Source organism: Hippocampus guttulatus, chromosome 3, assembly GCF_054856545.1.
Source record: "Hippocampus guttulatus isolate MCC_2025c chromosome 3, RoL_Hgut_1.0, whole genome shotgun sequence".
In the NCBI taxonomy this organism is placed as follows: Eukaryota; Metazoa; Chordata; class Actinopteri; order Syngnathiformes; family Syngnathidae; genus Hippocampus; species Hippocampus guttulatus.
In genome coordinates this window covers 5,928,452-5,953,960 of record NC_141263.1, presented here as the reverse complement: position 1 = coordinate 5,953,960, position 25,509 = coordinate 5,928,452, and the positions used below count along the sequence as shown (strand labels likewise).

The following is a 25,509-nucleotide window of genomic DNA, read 5'->3' as shown; positions in this document are numbered from 1 at the left end:
CATTCTTCTATACAATCCCTGACAGGGATGCCAGACTGATTGACAGATTGATTCACGAAGTAACCGATAAACACACCTTGACAACCACACGGACAGACACACACACATTCACTCTCTCCATTGTCTGGATGCCAAGCTGATGTGTAAACCCCCTCCTCTCAGCCTTCCATCACTGTAAATTTAGCAACAGAAGCTTCTCAGCTGCTCCTTTCCAAAACCCGAGCCCTCGTCTCCCATCCCCAGTATTTCATCCATCTCCTTCTCTGGGGTCATGGCTGGCCCCCTCCCCACATTTCCCACACACAAACGTATAGACTACACCCACACTTCACTCTCATCCCACAGCCAATAAGGGCCAGATGAGCTCAAGTATCACTGTAACACAGGGACATATTCTCTGAGCAGAGGCTGCAGATTGTACACACCTTCATCTTGGTCGTCACTGGAGCTTCTTCTCTGCCTCTCTAAGGTAGGCACCGGGCACATGGGCAAATTGACTTAAAATTAAATGTGCTTGAATTCAATTTTTACTGCCTATTCATTGAACATTTAGTGGGCTGATCTGAACTGTGTGATTCAGGAGAGTCAGAAGAAATTATAAAGTGGTGTATATATTATCATTTATTTTATTATTAATTGTATGTATATATTTATATAACATTTCTAAAAATGTAATTATATCTTTTTTTTTTATTGTATCTATGATATTTTGCTCCATGTACAGCACTTTGTATACAGCGATGGTTGTTTTAAAGTGCTCTATAAATAGAGTTGAGTTGAGAGTTGAGTATAATTAAGAATTTAAGAATGCGAATCTTCTAACCTCCAATGCTCAACATTTGAACCATATGGGAATATTTTTCACAATTCACTTCATATTATTTTTGAGTGTGGGGTAATTATTTGTGAAACTTTCACGACAACCTTTTTAAATTGCACACATACCATTTGATTATCGGGATTCATTTATTTCACGCACACTGGTGCACAATGGAAGCATTATCTCTTTTTCTTTGAATTGATAAATAATATCACCAAAAGAAAGGCGAATAATGAGTAGACTCTACTAACTCTACTACTCCTACTAATAAATGAATAATAGTCAATAAACAATATTCGTGATAGTGAACTTAACCTCGATCAGTTCACGCTAAAGTTACAAAAGCATGACACAGTGATATAATCACAATATCAAAGTATTTGAATTCCAGTCAGAATGTTTTGTTTTTTCTTGTTGATGTGCTAAAGTTCACATTGTTCACATTTTTCATTTAAATGACACACCTACCATTACAGTATTTCTTAAGTTTCTGTCAAAGGCTGAGATGAACTCCCTCTTGTGTATGACAGTTATGTGGGTACTTGTACCGACATCTGCAAATGATGTCTATGTGTGTTCACAGATTTAGCTACATCGTCTCGGATTCGACACAAGCAGACTGGGAAAACAATTTCGATCTCACTGAAGCAGTAAAATATTAGCATATTTATCACATTACACATATGCAATTGAATCCTGCTCCTCTCGCATGTCAGTGTAATGAACTTCAATCCGATATGAATGCCGGGCCTGGGAAGCCGGCTGTCGCTTTGTGATATATGGCCAATAGATACTGTATTAATATACCAAGTCCAGTTGGCTGGTAGAGAGGCTTTTCACTATCTCCCTCTCTCGCTGCCCCCCCCCATCTCTCTCTCTCTCTCAATCTCTCTCTCTCTCTCGCTCCCTGTCTGACTGATGTATTGGACTATAAATACAGCTCGTATCTGCAAACAGTTTGGCCGAGGATGCGCGTCTCCCCGGGCTCACCTGTTCCGTTGCAGTTTTAGTTTCAGAAAGACTCAGAAATACTGCTCAGAATTCAGTGTTCTCATACTGAAGACATGAAGTGGCCACCAACTAAATATACAGAGCGCTGACGTGTAGGTATGTCCTGGCCGAATGCGGAACACAAAGTAGACATGACTGTCAGCTGTAAGTCGATCAAAGTGCTCGTTTGTTGGAAGTTGATGCTGATTGGCTGCCGGACTGCAGAGGCTCCTCCCTCTGATCCAAGTCTGAGGATTAAAGCAGCTATTTGGACCGTGCTCCCCAGCTGATGGGTAGAAATATGATCCTGAGCTAATCCTTTAAGTCCTCTGCACCTGTGCCCACCGCTAAGTGTGAAGGAGTCATCCAACGAGACTTTTTATATATCCAATATGATACAGTCGCGTACAGTATACAGAAATACTGACACTCCGGCTCCAATCGAGCTCTTCCTCTGCCGGATTTAAATAGCGAGGGTGTTGGAAGTGGTGTTTAGGGTCCGCACACACTCTTGAAACTTGTTCACACTTTATCATAGAATTGCTCTTGTGTTGGGAATTTTCATCACTTGTCACAGGCATTTGAAATTGCTCCTTTCCTCTTGCCGTTAACCTCTCAAACAGTTGATACCTAATTTTGCGGTGACACTTTTTCAATTCACACGTCGTTATCGTCATCTATGTAGCTCTGCAACATGTTCAGATTTGTTGCTGATCAGCATTACCGCACAACTGGACAATTATATTGACTCTCAGTAATGTATACATTTTTGCTAATGTCCTAAACGTATATTTTGTGATTGTGGCATTTTTTAAAAAATTGAATAATGATTCCCGTATTTAATTCTTTTTCTGTGGTCCTAGAGTACGGGTGACAAATTCCTTGTGTGTTCTCACAACAAAGATGATTTTGATTCACATTTTGTGATTGGATGGAGAAATGCAGCCAACCTGTGCGATGTGTCAGGCTGCTCGGATGCTATTTTTCGACCTTTCCGTCAAAATAAGACTTAATACAGAACTAAATGAGAAAGTGACGCCGAGGCAGTTATTTCAGCAGCATGGTCTCATGAGGCTCTTTGTCTTTGCCCTCAGCTGCAAGGTCTCCCGTCACCATGTCCGACACCGAGGAACTGTAAGCGCATCACACGTTTTCAATCACTAAACACCCCGCAGTCACACATTGACTGATGATTTTCACCTTGGAGAGAAACTGTCGAAGACGGATGTATTTTCATGTTTAGTTGACTGTGACTTGTGTTCCTATTTCAGGGATCAGCTCGAGGGTAAGTAACCATTCAGGAATGTTTGATTGTGTTTGCAAGTATCCACGATTGTTTCAGCTGTCACGCAGTTGCCAGATCAGGCATGAAAGTGTCCTTGGACATTGACAAAATTTGTTCTTTTTCCTGTTGTCGCCTTGACGAAGAAAATTCCCATGTCAACACCAATCCTAGATTAAGAGATTGATCATAACGTGCATGACTGAAATGCATTGTGAGAAGTTGTTTGATCTGTACTATTGTGTAATAGTAAAGTACAAACTGCAGCACATACTGTACCTGATAAAATCAAGGGCTCTATTTTCGTTGATAGCACATCTGCAGTGAGGCACAAATGCCGTCAGATGCTGATTTTCTGGCCAGCACACGGCTCACTGTATGTTTATCAATTGGGCAGACCGGTCTCCGCCAACAAGGGTCAGCCAGTGCAGCAGAGGGCGTGTTGTTGAAAAGGCGCCTGGCAAAGTGACAATTTGGTGGTCGAATGTCAATCTACACTTGGGTTTGCTTCCTACCACGTCGGCGAAGCTTTGCAAGTGTGTGCGCACGTAGCGAACGTTTTATTTATTTCTCTATTTATTGATTTATTTTGGGGTCAGGGTTCGTTCAAAGTTTCAAACAGTTGCAAAGACGTCCACCAGCCATTCCCAAACAGTTTTAATGGTTGCAAACAGTTTTTCCTGTTGCAAAAAAAAAAAAAATAATAATAATAATAATAAAAATAAAATGAGACCATTACAATTGTTGGGGAACGTTTGTTAGGTGTGCACACACTTGCAAACTTTTGCCGCTCCGTCAGATGCAGCCTTGAGTGCTGGCACAGGGTAGACAGCTGGTCTAATGCAATCATGGTGAGGCAGGCAGACAGATACTGAGCCACATGGACATATGTGGGTGATGTCAGGCATAGTTCACTCATAAATATGTGAAGGGCGGGTCTCAAAACCTATGAATTGATTATGATTACGATGATTAATACTATTGTAAAGCACTTTGTGCACTATATGTTGGAGACAAAAGCACCCCATTATTATTATTATTATAGTTCTTACCCACCCAAGTGAGCAGCACAGCTATGGGGCGGCGCATGATAGGGGTGGGGGCGAGGGCAGTCTATAAGTGCCCACTTGACAGTGCAGATGTTGAGACTCGAATGCAGGGGTGTCAAAGTCATTTTAGTCACGGGGCAATTTGGAGTTACATCTTCCCTCGGAGAGCCGTTATGACAGTGAAACCATAAAATTATTACTGACACAACCAATGAATAGATTACTTGTTTTGAAATCAGTAAAGATGATTCAAGTAGTTTGTTCAATTATTGTTCCAATGAGGGTAAACAGGGTAACATAATTATTGCAAAATCTCAATGTTATTTATTACACTTGACAATTTGACATTTCGGTACAGATGTTAGCAAGTTGACACACGTGATTTGCTTTCCCGGGCCACATAAAATGACCTGGCGGGCCGGATCTGGCCCTGGGCCTTGAGTTTGACACATGTGCTTTAATGCATGACCAGTGCACCTCATTTAAAGGGAATGAGAGGATCTGCTTTGATTGGCCATAATTGAAGCTGGCTGTGACCCCTTCCACGGCGGCATAGACCTCCTTCTCTCAGATGAGTCGGCCTGCATTCATCTGCAAAACTACGATCGAACCACCTCCACGCGGCCACGCTGTGCAGAATTTACGCCATCCACGAAAATAGAGCCCAGTATGTCAGGGGTCCTTTTACAGTTCGGTGAAGGTGATGTTAACCAAAAATATGTTTGTTTTCTTTCCCATTCCATGTTTGTTACCTTTACAAAACTGAAGACGAGGAAGGTAAAGATGACTGAACTAGTTCCGAGCTCTGAGGACCTGTCTCCACTAATTTGATAGCTTCCGGTTTCCATGCTTAAGTTGAAGTGTTTGGCACAGACATCTGCTGTTTATTATACAAGACATATTGTCACCAATTTAATGAGTGGGTTTTTGCACTTTATTTTTCAGGAGCAAAACCTAGCGTGAGTGAACACATTGAGACATAAAGAATTCAAAGTGCACCGTAGACACTAACTGCTATACATACACATTCCATCACATCCCAAACAGCAGCCAGTATTCATATAGGATGTTGTTGTTGTTCATGAAGAGCAACGATAGGTATCCAGGGAGTGAGCTCTATGTATGGGTCTGTACAGCTGTCAGTCAAACAGTTCAAGTTAAGGGTGTACTGCTGATTTCAGAGTGATGTTTGAAATCACATGGTTAAGCGAAAAATGCGAGTGAGCTTTGAGGCTCACTGCATTTATTTTCTTGCCATGTGATTCGTGCAGCTGTCATCGACATCTCTCACGCACTTGCCACGGCGGTGGAAAACTATCTGGAAAAATAATTTCACAATGATCTATGAGCGTGTGATTTTTTTAAATAATATTATTCAGCACCACGGTGGGCCGAATGATTGGTCTACTTTTTGCCCAAAGTCAGCTCACCCACAACCCCAATAAGAAAAAATGCTGCAGAAAAGGGATTGATGGACACAGATATTTATATTGTGTTTATATTTACATTTAGTGCATGTTCATAGTCGACATGAGAGTTTTTACATCGTATCAAGACACAAAAATGTTTCCGTTAGTTTCCCACCTTACCAAGTCCACCGTGGCTTCTGTGTGAATAATCGAATGACTCCCAGCATCAGCATCATCATCATCGTCATCATCATCATCATCTGTTTCTCTCTTTGTTTTCCAGCAGTGCCGTCCCTCGCTCACCAATCCATCTTCTGTGTAACTAAAGCAATCTCTCATTTTTGTTTTTTAATGGCTCTGTCATGTCTGTGGTCTTCATTAATGGCCTCCTCCGACACCCTCTCCTTGGCGGTTTGGTGCATGCCGTAGCCCAGGAGGAGCTAGTAGAAGTAGAGGTAGCCCCTGAGGCGGAGGCCCAGGTAGAAGCAGAGCCAGAGGTAGAGCCTGAACCTGAGGTAGAGCCTGAACCCGAGGTAGAGCCTGAACAAGAGCCTGAACCCGAGCCAAGGGCGGTGGTTCGTGAGGAGGAAGGTACGTGCCGTGGGCAGTCTCTTCACCCTTCTCCTGCTACCCTCTCAGCCCTCTGCTCTCTAGGACAGTAGTCGGTACTGCAAACATAGTCAGCCAACCCACTGTATCGCAAGATACCCTATTGGCCCGAATAGAAGACGGTGTTTTTTGCATTGAAATAAGACTGAAAAAGTGGGAGTCGTCATATATTCGGGGTCTTGACATTATACCCATTCACGACGCTAGATGGCGCCAGATATCATTGAAGCGAATGCTGAACTTCATTCCCCAGGCCAAAGTGAACCCGTCACAAAGAATAAAAATAAAAATAGTGGTAGCACGAAGATGATAAATAAAAAATAGCAGAAAGAAAGAAAAGAGAAGAAAATAATGGAAGAGATAACAGAAAATGGAGAAACGTAGTGACAATCTGGAGAAAAGTGAGTCGAAGATCGGCCAGGTTAACCGGCAGCCGAGGAGAAGTTATGATGTAATTTACATTTCAAAAACCAGAAGCCATTCATTTACGAATGTGATTGCACTTTATTACATATTTAAATGTTCAGATATTAAGATTTGAATGAGGCAAAATAACATTTTCTCTCAAATATATAGTTTTAATCATTTGTTTCAGATGTACTATAATTATTTTCTGTATAAAAATTAATTTGGTGTTTAAAAAGTCTTTTTTCAAACTTGAGTCTTGAAAAAGAGGGCCGTCTTATAATCAGGGCCGTCTTATATTCGGGCCAATCCAGTATATTGAATTCTCAAAATTTACCTTTGACGTAAGCCATATGCTGTCCAACTGTGCAACTTGAAGCTCTTTATAGGGCATGGAAACACATTTGGTAATTCCAACTCAGAGGAGGTCAAAACAGATGCCACTCACATTGCTCAAAGGCAGAGGAACCATGTCATTTAGCCATTCATATTCATAGATGCATCATTATTTTATTTAAAAGAAATACGTAGCATTTTTGAAAATGACTTGAGTAAAACAAAATCTTCTGGAGTTAATCTAATTTTCTGTAGTTAAAATGTACTCGCCTCTTTCAGCCTTTTGCCCAATAAAGGGTTCAATGTTGCAAGAAAATGATGAAAGAAAATACGTTTTAAAAAAGTCTTTTAGTTTCTGAAAGTCACTAGCTAGATACTAAAATGATATCATTTTACATGATTCATGGCCTTTGCATTTTATAAGCATGCAGGCAGCATTGTTGTGCTTTGTGAAATCACAAACATGCATGGACGCAACTGAAATTGCTCATTTGGGATTTCAATTGTAAGTGGTTGGACCATCATAGAAACATGTGGATTCTTTTCGAGAATGACCTGCTCACCAGAGTTCCTATATGCTAAAAACAGAAACCGATTCTAACTGATAAAAAAATAAAAATAAATCTGGTTATTCTTTTCATAGGAGAAGCTTGGTTCTCAAAAGGCAAATTGTATTCTGAACTACACCTTCAGCATATATAAAATTTACTGAACACGGCAAGCGTCCCAAGTGCAAGCCCTTTCGTCACTGCTACCACAGTGCACACCAGCCAAGGCATGTTAAATACCAATACTGTGCTCCAGATTTCATTACCGCCTCATATTTTTGTCTCCAAACTGATTTAACACTTGAATATTTCTTGCCAAAATCCTCAAAGAACACTTTTCAAAGTGTGGGTAGACTCTGGCAAACAGAGCTCTGTTGCACCTTGCACTTCAGGCTGGTTAAAAAAAACAAACAAACCCCAAAGCGCACCCATCATGAACCATTGTTTTGAGAGTGAACTGTAGCAAACATTTACAAGGCATTCACATTGCCACCAGTGTCAGCTGATAACATAATCAAACCAAAACATCCCTTTCGTGTTTGCCGCATTCGTGTGTTATGAAATGGGCATTCAAATATGAAGCGTGAGAAGAAGAAATTCAACCGCTTTTACATGATTGAACTGCTCCATCTCATCCGAGGTCTTCAATAAAATTCAATCTTGTTGTGTTGAAATAAACAGAGACCGTTTTTAAAACGGATACTATTGTGAAAGGCCATCATCACACCTTGGATGACGTGTCCTTTTATTCCGACATCATGTAAAAGCTATTTGTTCAACCCCCATTATTCCATTGTTAGAGTCTCTCTGTTGTGGTGAGTAGATGAGAAGTGGGCGTGGCAAACCGCAACATGATATTTACACTGGGGTGTCGGCATCCAATGCGGTACTTTGAAATTGGTGCAGTTCAAATCTTTTTTCAAATTCGACTTTCTGTCAATTTGTCATTCATAGCAGGGGAGCCACTGCTTTCGTCTCAAGCTTGAATGTGGCAGCCTCAACATTTCAAATGGGAACACAAACAGCATCCAAATACACCTTCTCCAAATCCAAACAAAAATGGAATATCTTTCTTACGGAGAGACACCGAATATACCGAGCGGCACTGATTTTGAAATCAGCCCGCAAAATCTGCTGTGACGTGGTGATTAACATCAGTTGTTATAGCAGGGAACTATCAAAGGACCACTATGATTCGACAAATACAAAATGCTGCTGAGATTTAACTCGACGAAAAGTTTCAAGTACAACTCAAAACCAATTAGCCTCCCTCTAAGTGTCAAACTGACCAAACCATAAAAGTGATCCAAAAAAAGCAGCTGGGAATGTCGTAATGTATAAGGGACTGTGCAGTGGCTCCCGCTGAGCATGCAACACCCCAGTTTGGTAAATGGGCCTCATAAGCAAGGCTTTGTAAAGTGGCAGCAAGCAAGTCTGATCACTAATGATTTCTGTTCTGTTCTTGCTTTGGACGCTTGCTGCATGCAGACGACTATGAAGAGGAAGGTATGTTGGTCTAGATTTTCTTAATTGATTTACTTGTTTTTCTGTGCAAAAAGCGTTTTGTTTTTTTTCTTCCCCTCATGCGCCAACTTGGTTTCCAGATAAAGTAATTTAGTCTCTCCGTTAGCCAACTGAGGTGTCATTAAAAGGAACATGATGAACCAAAGACGCAGAGCCACGGTTAAACAACTCATCTCTGCCTCTTCTCTTCTTTGCATGAATGTGATCCCACCAGTGGAGGAGGGAGATCAAGATGGTATTTTGTATTTCCTGTTGAGTCGCTGTCGCTTTGCTTGTTTTTGATTTGTTCCTGTGTTGGAATGGGGCTCCCTTTAAGACAACTCCAAGATCATCCCGAACCACAGTATCTAAACTGTCCCTGTGGGAATCTAGCTGTGTTTTGTTTTTTACCCTGCACCTCTATTAACAGTTAAATTGACTCATTGGTGTCAAACTATTTACTATGTCATTTGTAGTACAACATACTGATTAACCGGTCCTGTTTCCTTTGCACACTAATTGACAAAATTAACTCAATAAATCAGGTAATACTACAGTATGAATTTGAGGGACTTAACAGGACTCTGGCAGCGATGCTGTGGAAAGTTTTTCTAAAATTAAAACTCACATCATTCAATCGTCGACCGGAGGTGTGAAACCATTTGCAGCCCTGTGATGTAACACAGCTTGTCCACATGGATCGTCCCCCTGATTAACCAACATTTTGGATTCCCTTCACATTGGCGCCTCTAACCATGTCATCTCTCACCTCTCTCCCTCTTCTTCTTCTCGTTCTTATGGTGCCCAATATCCAGAAGAGAAGCCAAAGTTCAAGTGAGGAAGTTTCTGACTTTTGTGGACATATTTTCTTGTCGCCATGCGGCTTACTCATTGTGTTATTTCGTTACAGACCGACTGCTCCCAAGATCCCCGATGGGGAGAAGGTTGACTTTGATGTAAGTTTACAGTTCTGATCAACATGTCACTTGATTTAGCCATGTTTAAGATAACATGTGGGCCAACTTTTACTGTTTTTCATATCTACACGCATACCATAAAATACCACAAGATGGCGCCAAAGCCCACTCTTGGTGCTCGGGAAATATATTTGAAGATATAGCTTTTGACTGAGAGATAAATCTAAACGGGGGCAGCGATTTCTTAGCTCCACTGTAAGCATAAGAAGACAGACAGATTATGCCAACATTTTTCAAATGAACGATCGATGAGGTACATGATGCCCGACCTTCCTAAAAGACGAAATCCCTGTGAAAGTACAACCACCACTTCAAGAGGGATGGCATTGTGAATACGAGAATGAAAAAATGGCGAAGGCACGTTTCTGCTAAAGCTGAGGGAAAGTGAAAGCAGGAAGTTGAGAATAAGAAAACAGATGGTGGAGACAACGACATTATTTTATTTCACTTTTAGCTCCTGTCAGGGTCAGTCATGACCTGGTCACCAAATAATTTAGCCCAAATAGTGTATGTGATGGGCGGTGGTCAACTGGTCAGCATTTGCACCTCCAGTGTCGAGGTGCAGGGTTCGACTCATGGCTCCAGCCTTGTTCTATAGAGTTTGCATGTTCTCCCTGTGCCTGCGTGGGTTTTCTCCGGGTGCTCCGGTTTCCTCCCATATTCCAAGAACAGGCATGGCAGGTTAGTGGAACACTCCAAATTGTCCCTAGTTGTGCTTGTGAGTGTGAATGCTGTTTGTGTGCCCTGCGATTGGCTGGAAAGTGGTTCAGGGTGTCCCCTGCCTACTGCCTTAAGATGGCTGGGATGGGCTCCAGCACGCACGCGATCCTCGTGAGGATAATCAGCTTAGATAATGGCTGGATGGAGTGTATGTGATGGGTAAATGTGCAGAAAACAAGTTTGGAGCAAGGTTATTGTAGTTCATGAAAATTAATGAAATAAATAAAACTATAATTGAAAAAAACATTTTTGTTAACAGAATAAAATAATAACAAGAGTGCTGTAAAAAATGAGAACTACCTGAACCAAACTATAATTACATCAATAACATCCTCCATTTTTTCTTTCTCAATTAATTTTATACATGAGCTTTCACGATTTATTTTAAATGTATTTATTTTTGTATTTTTTGTATGACCGTTCGGCCTTGCGGAAGAAGGAAGGTTGAAGAGTCACTTTATTGCACTTAAACACTTTGTGACTTTCTTTCTTTTTTTAACTTGGCACGTGACAAATAATTCACATGTTAAAAAATTTTAAACTAATTTGAAAACTAAACTAAAGCTAAGCATTACCCCCCCCCCCCCTCAAAAAAAATGTCAGCGAACAAACCCGCTCTAAAAACGAATTAAAACTGTGAATTTTTGAGGGGAAAAAATTCAACATTGAAGCTACTAGAATGAAAAATCCAAAAACTATTATACCTTGGTTTGCGCTCATGTTTTGTCCGTGAATCATCTTTGCTTTGTTTCATGCAGGACATCCAGAAGAAACGTCAAAACAAAGACCTTTATGAGCTCCAGTCCCTGATCGATGCTCACTTTGAGTGCAGGAAGAAGGAGGAAGAGGAGTTAATTGCTCTCAAAGAAAGAATTGTGAGATGTCCCACAAGCAGAAGGGTTAAGCATCGCCGTTGCGTCTGCTTAGCGTGTAACTGTGCGTTTTGTTCGGTGTGTTCAGGAGAAGCGTCGGGCTGAACGAGCAGAGCAGCAACGGATTCGAGCTGAGAAGGATAAAGAGCGCCAAGCCAGACGGGAGGTACAACTTGCGTCTGCCCTTTCTTCACAACAGGAGAAAAAGTGCAACATTCAATCGACGTGTTATCGAAATGCAACGGAAAAGATATTCGCATAACACCCACTCGTTCGCATCACTTCTATCCCGGTTTGTCTAACAGCGAATCGGCCGCTACACGTGATCTTACCACGAGAGGGCAGCAAAATGGGTTTCTCCTTGAAATCCTACAACTGGAGGGCCTTGTTGCTTCTCAGGCTCTATCGATTGTTCTGATTGTGAATATTAATGTGACAGGCAGAGAGGACTAGAAAGGAGGAGGCCGACGCCCACAGGAAGGCGGAGGATGAGGCGAAGAAGAAGATTGCTCTGGCTAGCATGGGATCAGGCTTCACCAGTCATCTCCAGAGGGTATGGTGGATTATTTATAGCAATTAATTTTTCCTTTCCTTGCTCGCATTCAAAACTAGTATACATAAAATCTCAAGTGAAGAATAATGAGTGGAGAAAACCTCCACTGCCTTGACAGGTGGACCAGAAGAGAGGAAAGAAGCAGACCGAGAGGGAAAAGAAGAAGAAGGTCTTGTCTGAGAGATGCCAACCTCTGGCCATTGACCATATGAGTGACGACAAACTGAGGTAACGCGCCGAAGCCATCGAGCTCATTGTGATCATTTATTTGATCATGTTTACAATTTAGTGATCCTTTTCCATTCCATTCAATTTTGCCGGTTTGTGTTTATTAGGGAAACGGCAAAGCAGATGTTGGAGTGGTTGCACAGCCTGGAGGAGATTAAATACGACCACTTAGAGAAACTCAAGAGAGAGCGATATGAGGTCTGTCAAGGACATTGATTGTTGTTTTTGTTTTTAATACATACGGTATATTTTGCACCTCATACTTCTGAAGGTTTGTGTGAGCCAGCCATCATCAAGCAGTATGAAAGAATTCTGATTCATATCTGAGTCGGACAATGTGTGAATATTGATGACACATCTACTCTGGTTCAGTTTACCAGCAGTGACACATCCGCCTGATTCCGTTTTTCCCATCACATCCACATTCTTCTGTTGTTAAAGGATCCTGGAATGCATTGATCAATTGGATAAGCATGTGATAACCAACACATTGTAATCATTCGCTCAATCATTGATATCAATCTTTTACAACCACTTGAGCGCTATGTTTTCCGCTCGGTCTGACATGTCTGCAGAATCTATAAATAGTTACACTGTAAGAAAAGTCTAGAAAAGGGTTTGATTGTTTATGTTGTTTTAGAATTTAAAAAAGAAGCCAACAAATAACCGGTAAATATTCATGCATCTAAAGTGTTTGCAATTCACTCATAATGTCTTTCAGGTGATCTCGCTCAGAAATCGCATTGATGAGCTGCAAAAACAGTAAGTATACTTTGGAAAGGTACTACAACAAAAAGGCCACATACTGTATATAAAAAAAAAGATCACAGTGCAAGCAACAATATTGTAAAATGACTTCAAACAACCGCTTCAGAATCAATTTGATGAAACTGAAGGGGAGATTAGCAATGTTAACGGCAAAATCCCTTATTTTAGTGCTATACAATATTACTGGACCAGCATGAAAGTTTTTGTAGTGTTTACCCTCGTGCAGTGGTTCTTAACGTGGGTTCGGTGAATCGGTCTCAGGGGTTCGACGGAGCCTGTGCCATCGAGGGTAAGACACACCCGACTCAAGATGTCAATTAGATATGACACGCCCGCTTGGATATTGGGTTCGGTACCTCTAACTAGGTTAAGAACCACTGCCCGAGTGTAATTGTTCAAGTGATTATGCCGCGGCTGCACAAACTTTGTTGCGCCAGAACATACTGCACCGTAACGCTGACGAGTTTTGTGTTTTCTCAGCGGACGCGCTACTTTCTTTCGCATGTCTTCTTTCACTTCTGACCGTCTTCTGGTTTGATTAGCTTAAGGTCAATTGCGCTTTAAATAGATAACGATTTTGCCACTACATCACAATGAATGACGACTTAGCTTTGTGGAGGGTGTGGGCGGTGTTCTAATAACAAATGCATTTGTAGTAGCCAAAAAGAAAATTCAATGCCGGTGTTATTTTCTCAATATACAGTATGGACTGTTGTTGATTTGTAGCCACATCATTAATTAAAAGTAAATAATACTGAACATAAGAATTCAGATATCCCTTTTTATTATTATTTTCTGAAATAATTATAATGTTTGCCTTTTATAGACACATGGCAAACTAAGTAGCCTATTTTGTATCAGCCATACTGTGCAGAGACAATGAATACGGACGTGACATGAACAAGTTGAACCTTATCATATTTTTCTGTTTTCATTCAGTGAGGTCTCTTCACAAAATCACTTTCCAGAGCTGACCCCGTTTTCCCTTTTGTGTGTGCGCCTTGCAGTAGCAAGAAAGGAGCCGCCACACGCCGCCGCAGAAAGTGAGATCTGCGCCAGTCAAGCCGGAGAGCAAACATCGGTGCAGCAATGTCGCAACCACCACCGCCACGAGAAACCCGCAGTACAATCACAACTGGACATCTTGCTGCCTGATTTACCTCCACTCAATACATCAAAAGTTCATCAGTGTATATGTATAAAGAAGGTGTGACTGTCCAGAAAATAAATGCTGCATCTGAAATAATCAAACACGTTTCACCGTTGGATTGATTCATTTTACAAGTTCAACAATACAATTCCAAAACGTGATTTTTATTGTTAGTTTTCAAACTTTAAGCAGCAAGTTGGCCTTTTCTGACCAAGGATTGTGCTGTGTTTATCAATTATTACAACGTAAGCAGATGAGAGTTTTGACAAAGATCATTTGAATTTGATCTGATCCTAATTTGATTTTTGATTCAGGGGAACCACATGTTTGCAGGTGGTTTCACTGCCAGGCAAATATGTGTGTGTGTTTGTTTTTTATTTTACAAAGATGGAAGCCAGCGCTTTTTTCCGCCCATATCAAAATGTTTTCTTTACAACTCTTTATGAAAAAAATTAATAAATAAACGAAGGACATTGGCGGCACGATGGGCGACTGGTGAGCGTGTCCGCCTCACAGTGCAGAGATCGAGGGTTCAAATTAGGGCCCGGTGTTCCTGCATGCAGTTTGCATGTTCTCCATATGCCTGCGTGGGTTCTCCCACAATCCAAACACATGCACGATAGGTCACTGGGACACTCAAATTGTCTCTCGATGTGATTGTTAGTGTGAATGGTGGATTGTCTATGTGTGCTCTAGAATTGGCAGCCAAGATTGCCTGCAGCACGCCCGGCGACCCTTGTGAGGAGAAGCGGTTCAGATAATGGATGGATGGATGGAAAAGGGCCAGAGAGTAAACACTGACCATAAATTAAACACTGAGCCGTATCATTGACTGTACTGCTACTGTCAGCAGATGTATCATTGACATTATCCTTGGTGTGGTTTGGTATGCTACGGTTCTATTGTCAATCCGCAAATTGTGTGAAATAGGCTTGAAATTTCACTGTCAAATGTACAATTTACCCCTCTGTGGATAACTGTATGTTTAATTTGTTACATTTGTTGGGGGAATATTTGAGACTCAAATGTAGATTCCTTTAATCTGTGTGGCACATGAGAATTTAATACAGAATGGCATAACTTGCACTTCCTTTTTAAGAATGGAGTCGACAAATTCTGCGCAGTCGTATTGTGTCAACGCTTCCGAGATCCCACTAAGTTAAAATGACACCTCGAACCCAGAGTGCCTCCTTTTAAAAACATTTATAAAGTAATTTTAGTCATCAGACTGGAGATTTAAAATGATAAATATTTTTTAATAAATGCATGTCACTCATAAATTACACATGAATCAAAAATACAAATAATGATCTTTCGTTAAGTCTCATAAAGGGCAAGTACAGTCGCTGTTATTTTAAAGTTGTACAATGGGGTTTTGTCTTGTTTTTTTCCAAACGTCCATCCCATTACCATTTATGCTGGAGTACTTGGCCAGAACCTGTGCAAGCAGAGGGAGGATGTGTAAATTCCACACTCACACACGCAAAAAAAGCCTGCCCTTAATCCAAATGGAACCATCTTGCTGTGAGCCAGCAATGCTTTCCCAATTACCGCTGTCCTGTCCTTATAAATGACCTGCGCAATAAAGGTCAATTACGGCCTCTTCGGCTGCTGTGGAAAAGAAGTCTTTTGGTCCATCCATTTCAGGCAATTTTCACAAAGTGGAGGGCTGTTCTGAAGGGATCCAGGGCCACGGGGACCACACTATCACCCAGAGAAGTCATTGCCTGGTCTGTGTTGATGCGCTCCACGATGCTGGTTAAACAGTCCAAACTTGAAAGGAGCGATGGCGCGCTCTTGTTAGAATCTGGAAAAGTTAAAAAGTCCATACAGTGTCAGTTGATGAGTTGTGAAGAGTGACAGCAGAGGATGAGTTGGCACACTAAAAATGATTTTTTTCCCCCTTCTTTTACAGGCTAAACAAATTGAAAATCATTCATACACTGAGATAAACCCACAAGCATGAATGAGTCCATTCAAACAGAAATAGGAAATTGGTCTAGAGAAGTAAATTGTCACTGATGTCGAAAAAAAGTCAGAAAAGGGAAACTGACCATCTGTGGTCGGGCCACAGTAAGACGCATCGTTATTTTCACTTCTGGTTGATCGCGGAGAGGAGAAATCCACCTAAAGACAAAAGTTGTTTAATCAGCCTTCCAAAATGACAGCGGTGATTCAGGAAGGGAACTTCCCGGAGCCCTAAAAACGTCATGACATCATGTTCTAGGCAATGCTACATCTATGATCTGAATCTGTTTGCATGGCCAATTAACGAATCAACAAATGTCGAAGATTACGACGACAATATCGATGTCAATGATGCGCTGCCAGTCCATTTCAATTCTTGCTACGGTTCAACATTACAGAGCGACTTAAGATACTCGGTGGGATTTTTGAGTACTGAAAAGAAAGCAAAGAGCACATTTTATGAGCCTCTCAGCTGTTCTGGGACTCACCATGCCCTCCGAGCAGTTGGAGCGGGGGCTGGAGGCGTTCACGTCTGCACCAAAGTGTTCAAGCGCCGGGTAGAAGCTGTCGTCCCTGTTTGACCTCAGCAGAGCCTGCAGAGACTCGATGTAGTCGATTGCATTTCTCAGGATCTCCACCTTGGGCAGCCTCTGGTTGGGGTTGGAGGCTGAGCATCGCTTTAGGGCCTCAAAGGCATCGTTGACCTTACTGAGACGTCGCCTCTCCCTCATTGTTGCCGCCTTCCTCCTGTCTTCGTGCGTTGTCTTCTTCTTGCACGCTTTGCAGGCCCATAGCAGACAGTTGCCTCCCTGGTGGAGGTCCCGTGGAGCCCGCACATGCTCGTCTTCCTCTTCTGCCACTGGGACTTGATGATTGTGTTGGTAATTGTCAAGGTCTTGCGACTTGGGGGGCTCGGCACCGTACGGTTTGCACTCCAGGTCATCAAAAAAGTTCATGTCCCCACCGTTGAAGCAAGGGTCTTCGTAGAGCTCATCGGCTGAAGAAAGCGGCAAGCAAAAGTCGTACAGATCCATTTTTCCTCCGCAGGAATGGGACATTTTTCAAAAGTTCCTTCGTCGAGTTCCAAAATAATTCAGGTTGTTGGACAAAGAGGGTAAAATGAAAACCAAAAAGTGATAAGGTATTGATTTGGTCAAAAGGTAGTGTGCTAGTAATAGGCAGTGCTCTCTCAGGGGTCAGTCACACTTAACACTCTGTGGTCTTGGTGACTGTTTATATTCAGTAGCAGTCACTTAAGGGGCGGGGCTACTATGTGGCTGACCAATGTGTCTGTCTGCAACGGTAAATGTAGCAAGTATAGAAAGTCTTCCACACGTAAAAAAAATGTTTCCAGAGAAAGCTAATCGACATTAGCCTCTTTTTCTGTTTGTCTGCTTTTTTTTTTTTATCTGATGAGCGTGAACAGCAAAAAAAAAGGTTGTAAAACAACACGGATGCATTTTACTCATCACCATTTCAATCAATTTATTTTTCAATAATAGTGATTTGCAATCACTATTTTTTAATTGCGGTGTGTTCGGAAAAGCTGAATACGCATTTGTGTATCTTTATGTGTGGAAGAAAGCAACTTTCAATAACATATGCAACATTAATACCGTATTGAGCTTGAGCGTTTCCAATCCGGTAAGCAATTGACGTTTCAAAAATAGATCAGTTAGAACAGAAAAGAAATGTGTTCCAATTGTTGCAGGTTATTTAACACACACAATTAACAACAACAGAGATGACCAAGATACGCTGTCACTAGTATCATGCAGACTTACAATCAGTCATTCCCTCATAAGTCAAACCTTGAGGCCTTGAAAGTCATCAAAATGATTATCATAATTTTTTCTTCTTCTTGAAACTTCCTAGATTAATTTGGATGGTTGTAGTGACTGGAAAAAGAAAAAGATTTGGTAAAACTCTTTGATTTAAAAAAAAAAAAAACATACATTTGTTGCATTAAAAAAATAGTTGGTGTGTTTACTTTTGGATGTTTCTTTTTTTGACATGAAAATAAGCTTTGTCCGCATTGTGATCATGGCAGTTCTGCGACACCACCATCAAACTGCTCAGTGACACCAAAACGGGGCTGCTCATTCTCGTCCCGTTGAGGAGATCACAAGGTCCTAAAATGGTCTCTGATCTGTGGAGGACAAGCAGCCCCCCTGGTGAGGGTCATCACTGGATAACAGTTTAAGACACTTTGTCTAAACAGGTGACATGATGGAAACTGGGTGGCAGATTCAGTTTTCATTTGTTTTTGCTTAAGGTTCATTTGAAGTTCTCGTCTGTTGTTTATTTTTTTTCCCCCACACCTTTTATCTTGTCAAGTTATCTTTTGCTTAAGCACCATGTTGTATCGCATACAAATTGACAGGTTGATTTGGCTTCTTGAAGCAACCTTTTATGTTCATGAATTGTCTTGTGCATGTGTCCTGTGCACGTGAACAACAATATTTTAATGGCTTCAGAGATCCATGACGAGTGTAAGGCTCTTAAAACTTTGATGGGATGGCAAAAGTTTAAATTTAGCAGCTCATGAAATCGAAGACAAGTGACCTTTGAGCTTTAGCGGGTGTTATTATGAAATAATTCACCTCACCTCCTGCCGAGACACTCATTCACGCTACAAATTGTCGAATGCTACCACGAGGGTGCCAATCTATTAAAGTTGGCTGACATTGTGTCCAAATGTTACACTAATTCCACGAGTGTATTCCAACATTTCTACATACAACCGAACCCTTGTGTCCTTTCCCAAAGGGCGTTCGTTGGCTGAGATGCAGGAAACACTCGATTTACAGTATATTGCCAAGCGAGTTCCATCATTGAGACAAAAACATGAGAAATTGACATATTTTGTACATCAACCATGACCAGCATGATGCCCACTTGTCCAGACAGATTCTAACCAGAATTGTCTGGGTCTAATATTAAATAGCAATGCAGTACATTTGTACAACAACAACCGATATGAGCAGTCAATTAGAGTCGAACTAGAGACCAGCAGTGTAAATCTAATTCAGTCCTCAATTTCAGAGTCTGTTTATAATGCAATTACGTTTATGGCATTTTATCCACCTTGGAATGGGGAGGCCTGATGATAGCCTCTTCATAGTATCAAAAAGCCTTGAAGTGAATTTCCCAACATTTGTTACTGTAACGGTGACAGTCTCTCAATGATTCAATCATCAACTTGTGATCTTTTACTGCTATTTTGAAGTTTCAGAGACGATTCTTCTCCTTTTTTTTCATTCTTGTTGTTGAATGTGAATTTCAACCACTCCTCCGCATTGCTGATCATACGAGGATGAGTGTACTGCCTGAGAACAAAACTCCCCTGCACTTGGTTACAATCCAGCATGTTGCACCTTTGTGAGCTGGCATTCCCGCGTCGGACGTTCAGGCAGATAAGTTACCTCATGCAGGGTGATAGGAAAGCTTTGCATGAAGCCTAGAATAGAAATATTGTCTTCATGCTGCACACTATTAACTTGATCGTCTTACAAAACAGAGCAGAACAACAGAAAATATGCCATGGACATTTTTCAAAATAAAATGTACAAGATTGTGGAAATGAAATACTGTTGATGTTGGAACATTTGCATGCCAGTTAAACAGCAACAGCTATTGCTGTACGTTTCTGAAAAGATTCCAAAATATGGTCAAAAAGCTCTGATCTAATAGTTGCTCTATAAAGTCATCGTATGTGGATGTTGAAGTTTTGGAGAAATTAGATTTTAGCCTCCAAGTGCTGCCTTTCAATCGAATCCGAGAAGGGCCAACACGTACAAGTAATGCTGCCTGATGTATCTTGAAATATATGGGGCTATTTCTTTAACCACAGAGATTTTATATTCGCCTCAAAGGGGCCAAATTAACATTAGCGTTTGTCTGCCCTCTGATTGGATGATCAGGAAGATGGCTATAGAACATGGAATATAATTTTAAGAACGATCTGGGCTTTTGTAGAAATCACAGCCAAAAATCAAGTGTCAATCAATGAAGCTTGTCCAATTTGATTCAGTGAGAAACATGTGGTAGTTATACATGTGTCATAAACCATTGCACTGTTTATGTGTCAGACACTCAAATGAAAGCAAACAAACCTTAAATCATCTTCCCACCCTCATGTCAGCAACCTGACCATCAAAGCCCAAATGAAGAAACCATGAGAACTCTGTAAGGCAGAGGTGGGCAAACTACGGCCCGCGGGCCGAATCCGGCCCGTTGGTCTTTTTAATCCGGCCCGCCGAAGGTTGGTCCACAATTAAGGTTCGATGTGAATGATTGCATTCATTTCAATTGGACTTGTAATGACCGTCATTTCACCGCCAGGTGGCGCATTGACTTGAAGTTGCAGAACACGGGGAGGGGGGGGGGGATCTTTTCGACCACCTAGGACCTCTGTATCGCTCTACTTCTACTGGTCTGATCACAACCCATCTGCAGCAATGCACAGGCTAAAATAGGTCATCAACAACACTGTTGTCATTTAAAAAAGTGTATTAATACAGTACTTTCATGCTTTTGTTCTGTTGATGTTTGATATGGACTGTCAACAAATGCATTTTTTTTTTTAATGTACCATAGCTCGTGCTGACCTGGCCCTTCTATCAAATTTTAAAAGTCAATGCGGCCCCCGAGCCAAAAGGTTTGCCCACCCGTGCTTAAGGGAACCTGTTGGGACTTGCAGGAAGATATACATAGATATGAATTTCCAAGAATCTTGGTCTTGGTTGGCTTTTAAGTGGTATTCCCTTTATTCATCTTCGAAACAGTCTGCCGTTGTGACAGTACCTCAGTATTGACAATATTCAAGGCAATAAAACAATGAGAGTTAAATTCCAAGTAAAAAAAAAAAAATTTTAACAAATGTGTACTTTTGTCCAAATCCAAATAAATGCAGGGATTTTTTTCACAATTCTAGTATGACAATCAACAATGCCTTTCGAGAGGAACAATGCATAATAACTGCTGCTGTGAGGGCAGTTAATGGCATTATTGACTGGACAGTAAATAATATTGTACTGCATTTGTTATTGATTGGTCAAAGGCCTTTGACACTGTCAATCATGGCACCTTGTTCAGAAAATTTGTGACATTCGTCTTTCTGATTGTGCTGTTGGTTCTTAATTGACTTGTCAGGGGGAACGCAATGTATAAAAGGTGTACATTTTGCTCAGTTGTCTTCTTCCTTTCCTCATGTTTCTAAAGGGTCCCTCAGGGCTCTGTTCTAGGTCTAATGTTGTTTTCCAGCTATAGCAATGACATCTATCAAAATGTGTCAAATGCCTGATCTAATATTTATGCTGAGCACACAGTCAATTATTGTTCCTACCTGAAACTGAACAAGGTTTTAATTTTTTTACAGTCTGCCTACGATATTGTACAGTCTCAAATACTCAAATAAAACTACGTCTTTTAAGACATACATTGATGGTCTTGAACAATAACAGAAGCTTACTGTATATTGTTGGTTCTCAATCGGAAGATTTTTTTTTCTTTTATAGCAAGGACACGTATTATCTCCACAACCTTTTTACCTTGATTGGATAGTGGTGATCTGCTTTTTATTGACTGGACCAGCATCACACCTGAAGAAATTGGATAGTGTGTTGTGCAGTGCGTTTTATTGCAGGTTGTGGAAATCCATGTCTGTATGTCTGCAGAGTCACGTGCTGGTTTGTTTTTGTTTACAAATGCATGTTTCCCTCCTCTGGTTGGTTGGGCAGAGCAAGCCAACAAGCAAAACACATCTGAGGCCATCTGTACACAATAATATATTCAATATTTCATATATATTGGGTTTGTAACATATTTTTTCGTAATCTTTTTTGCATGTTATTGTGATTCTAAACTACACTAGATGTTGTCCATTGCACTGCTTGTTGTGTTTCATTTGTATAGTATTGATCGTTTCTATAATTGTGATGTGATAGAGGTGGTAGTACCAAGTGGATTAAGACCTGTTCTAAATGGATGGTTCTCCATTGTTGAAATGCATGCGAGTTAATTTTGCTTGTGATTTTTTTTTTGTTCTAAATAAGACTCATAAGTTAATCGTCTAGCAAACAGCTGCTGAAAGTCGTGTCAATGCAAAGGTGGAGTTTGACAGGTGTACAACTTCTCTCGGGTGGTCCGGCCGACTGGTGAGTAACTCAGCCTCACAGTGCAAGGGTGCAGTGTTCAATTCCGTCTCCGGCCTTCCTGTGGGGAGTTTGCATGTTCTCTCCCTGCCCGTGTGGTTTTTCTCCGGGTACTTCGGTTTCCTCCCACTTTCTAAAAACATGCGTGGCAGATTCATGGAGTACTCTAAATTGTCCCTACGTGTGAGTGTGAGCGTGAGCGTGAATGGTTGTTCGTCTCTGTGTGACCTGTGATTGGCTGGCAACCAGTTCAGGGTGTACCCCACCTGCTGCCCGAAGACAGCTGGGATAGGCTCCAGCATGCACGCGACCCTTCTGAGGATAAATGGATTCGAAATTGGATGAATGATGGATAGACAACTTCTTTCCTGACAGGTGGAACAACGTCACGGTTGAGAATGGGAATTATTACTTCCAGTTGTGAGGCGGTTGACCTATGGGCACACAGTGACTGACTGAGTGTCACGAAGTGTTCAGTTCGGGCACTTCTTCCTTTCATAACTTTGCTGCTGTGAATTGGGAATTTCTCCATTGCGAGACTAATAAAGGTTTTTCTTATCTTCTTATCTTATCTTATTAGTGTGCAAATGGCTTTAGCACCTTTCTTTTTCGTACAGCTGATGTCAGCGGCCTTGTCCTTGTCATCTCATTTTTCCCATTGCAAAGGTGAAACAACATCTTTAGCTGTTGTCACTGGCCTAGTAGGAGGTCTCTCACAGGGGTGGCCAAACTTTTTTGGTTGAGGGCGGCCGCATCCAGAAAAATGGATAGGCCACTTTAAAAGTTGTCAACTTTTTGAAACACGCTGAAGCCAAGCAAGAAAGCAATTATGTATTGTTTATATTATTCATCAGCCTTCTGTTAAAGGGGTTAGGGTAAATAATTGAGGATTTTTTCAAGTTTTTGGAGTAGCCAACAGTGGTCCGTCTCACAAAGTAGATCCAGCTCTGCACCTAACAGCAGCCAAATCCAATTTCCACATTCAGAGCAAAAAAAAAAAAAACTGTATTAAGGTGCCCCTTTTCAGTTACTTGAGGATCATTAATGTGATGTCTTCATAAATCAGCCATAGAGTATAAATAGATGAAACAATTTTTGGCTGTAAAATTTAATTATCTTTAGTCATTAGTGTTTTGAAGATAAATTGTGATTTTTTTTTTATTCTTAAATGATGTATTTGCATCTTAGAATATGCAGAAATGTTGTACAGTACATTCTCCCTTCTCGCGCTGACCACCTTCACCTTTTTCAACTAACCTTGCGGTCCATGTTAAAACTCATTCAGTACCAGCCAATTCTTGTCCAAGTCTGAAATGACGTTTAAAAACGTCTTTGGGAGTGAATGAGTTTTTAAATGTCATTTTTAGTATTTTTTTTCGTCATGTCTTGGGCCACTGAAAAATGGATGGCGAGCCACAAATGCCCCTTGGCCTGTAATTGGACCCCACTGCTCTAGATGCATGCAATCCTTCTTAAAAGTGACTGACACATAAAGGAAAAACTCAATAATTATTAATTATTTGATTGAATAACTATTCGGTGAATGTACCAAGCTCTCACCAAAAATGTTACATGTTCCAATTGGTATATACACACATACACACACATACACACACAAACGCACTTCCTCAATAGCTCATGGTAACTCACGAGCCTTAGCATTTAATTAATCTGTGTGCATGAGAAAGAGATAGAGAGAGAGAGGAGACACACATCCATCCATACATCCATCCATTTTCTGACCCGCTTATCCTTATCTGATCTGTTGGACCCCTCAACGTGGACACCAAAACATGTAAAGTGTATGTTTGAACTAGTAAAGGTAAAAAGGTAAATCAACAACAACCCAAAAGTTATCAAATACACATACTTTCACATTAATGTTGTAATGTTGTTGTATTTGTCTTCCACATCTTGGCTAATAAGGATTTGAAAACCAGTCACATTTTGGTCAGCTTACATGTGATAATATGCCTCCATCCATTTTCTATACTGCTTGTCAGCATTTAGGTACAGTAGCAAGGAAGCTGGAGGCCGCTGATTTCACTCTGGATGACAGGGTAGAGATCAAATATACATTCAAAGGCACATTCAAGACTGTGGAAAATTCAGAGTATAATTAGCCTGAGCATGTTTTGGGGATGTTGAGAACATGCAAACTCCACGCAGAAAGGCCAGGGCTGACATTTGAACCGGGACCTTGATGAATGGACGGAGATGTGTAAACCACATTTATGTTCAACCATGTAATGACATGTGCTTAATATTAATTCTAGTAGTGCTAGCATCTACAATAAATAAATAAATAACAAAAGGTTAAAGCATGGATTTTCATTAATTTCATCACAAATGTATTTTAGTATTTGCAGTGAATACTATCGGAAAAAATAACTGAAATAAGAAGGATTTCTTTTTAAAGTAATAAGTATATACTGTCTGAGAAAACATTTTTTTCTTATGCCAGCTTTGTAATATTAGTAATCAGCACCCTGCGACGGTTTCCTGTGATTTGGTCTTGAGAAGAGATCACGCAGCTCTGTTCTCTGAGGGGGTCAAAGGTTAAATCAATTCAACCTGCTCTCTCTATCTGCTCCTGCTGTGATGAAGCCGTCAGGTTACTTCCTGTTGAGGGGACAAATGTCCACGGCTCTCTCTCGTGGCCGCGGCCTGGCTTTGTCATCAGCAGTCTCTGATGACATTGGGATGTTTTTTCACTCCCTCCTTCTCATGGGAGTAAATCAGGGCAGCTCGGTCCTGCTGTTCAAAGACGTGATGTGGAAGAGAGCGAGGACTGATGTGGTGACAACACTGACATATTGTTTTATGAGCTTGTTATCTGCGCAAGAAGTTGAAAGTCATCAACTCAAAAGTACTCGCAGTTGAATGAGAATTGTACTTGGAATGAAGGAATATTTTTTTAAATGGAACAAAGTCAAAAATGTCATTTTCATTGGAGAATTAATCACTTTCTAGACAGCTTGCTGTCCAGATTTCAGTGGCCACGTTTGGGTTGCCAACAACATTTGTATTTGCATCACTTGTGGACCTGTAAATTTGTGGCAATTTGTGAAAATTCTATGTTTCACGAAATTGTCAGGTTCGTGGTTCACATTGCTTCGAGAAAGATTGGATTGTATATTGTAATAAGCAGTGAGATTTCATTTTCT

At 41.0% G+C, this 25,509-nt stretch overlaps 2 protein-coding genes across 5 annotated transcripts; one reads left to right on the top strand and one right to left on the bottom strand.

Annotated features, from left to right (window-relative positions):
• Positions 1-285: 285 nt before the first annotated feature.
• On the top strand, positions 286-14,320 carry LOC147207266 (troponin T, fast skeletal muscle isoforms-like). Of its 4 annotated transcripts, XM_086106480.1 has the most exons (15): positions 286-469; positions 2,905-2,944; positions 3,082-3,095; positions 5,980-6,141; positions 8,937-8,954; positions 9,187-9,207; positions 9,767-9,785; positions 9,862-9,907; positions 11,407-11,523; positions 11,609-11,686; positions 11,960-12,073; positions 12,192-12,301; positions 12,409-12,499; positions 13,023-13,063; positions 14,077-14,320. In XM_086106480.1, exons 2-15 carry the CDS (start codon positions 2,925-2,927, stop codon positions 14,114-14,116), a joined length of 891 nt encoding a protein of 296 aa, XP_085962606.1. In that variant the 5' UTR covers positions 286-469; positions 2,905-2,924; the 3' UTR covers positions 14,117-14,320. The 4 variants fall into 4 exon arrangements, with proteins under 4 accessions (XP_085962606.1, XP_085962607.1, XP_085962604.1 ...); XM_086106481.1 differs by lacking the exon at positions 9,187-9,207 and having other exon boundaries at positions 288-469; XM_086106478.1 differs by lacking the exons at positions 286-469; positions 2,905-2,944; positions 3,082-3,095 and having other exon boundaries at positions 5,000-6,141.
• A 1,518-nt stretch (positions 14,321-15,838) lies between these two features.
• On the bottom strand, positions 15,839-17,245 carry LOC147207265 (myoblast determination protein 1 homolog). The gene is made up of 3 exons (XM_086106482.1): positions 16,676-17,245; positions 16,274-16,346; positions 15,839-16,026 (listed from the first exon to the last, which is right to left on the bottom strand). Exons 1-3 carry the CDS (start codon positions 17,243-17,245, stop codon positions 15,863-15,865), a joined length of 807 nt encoding a protein of 268 aa, XP_085962608.1. The 3' UTR covers positions 15,839-15,862.
• Between the last annotated feature and the right edge of the window lie 8,264 nt (positions 17,246-25,509).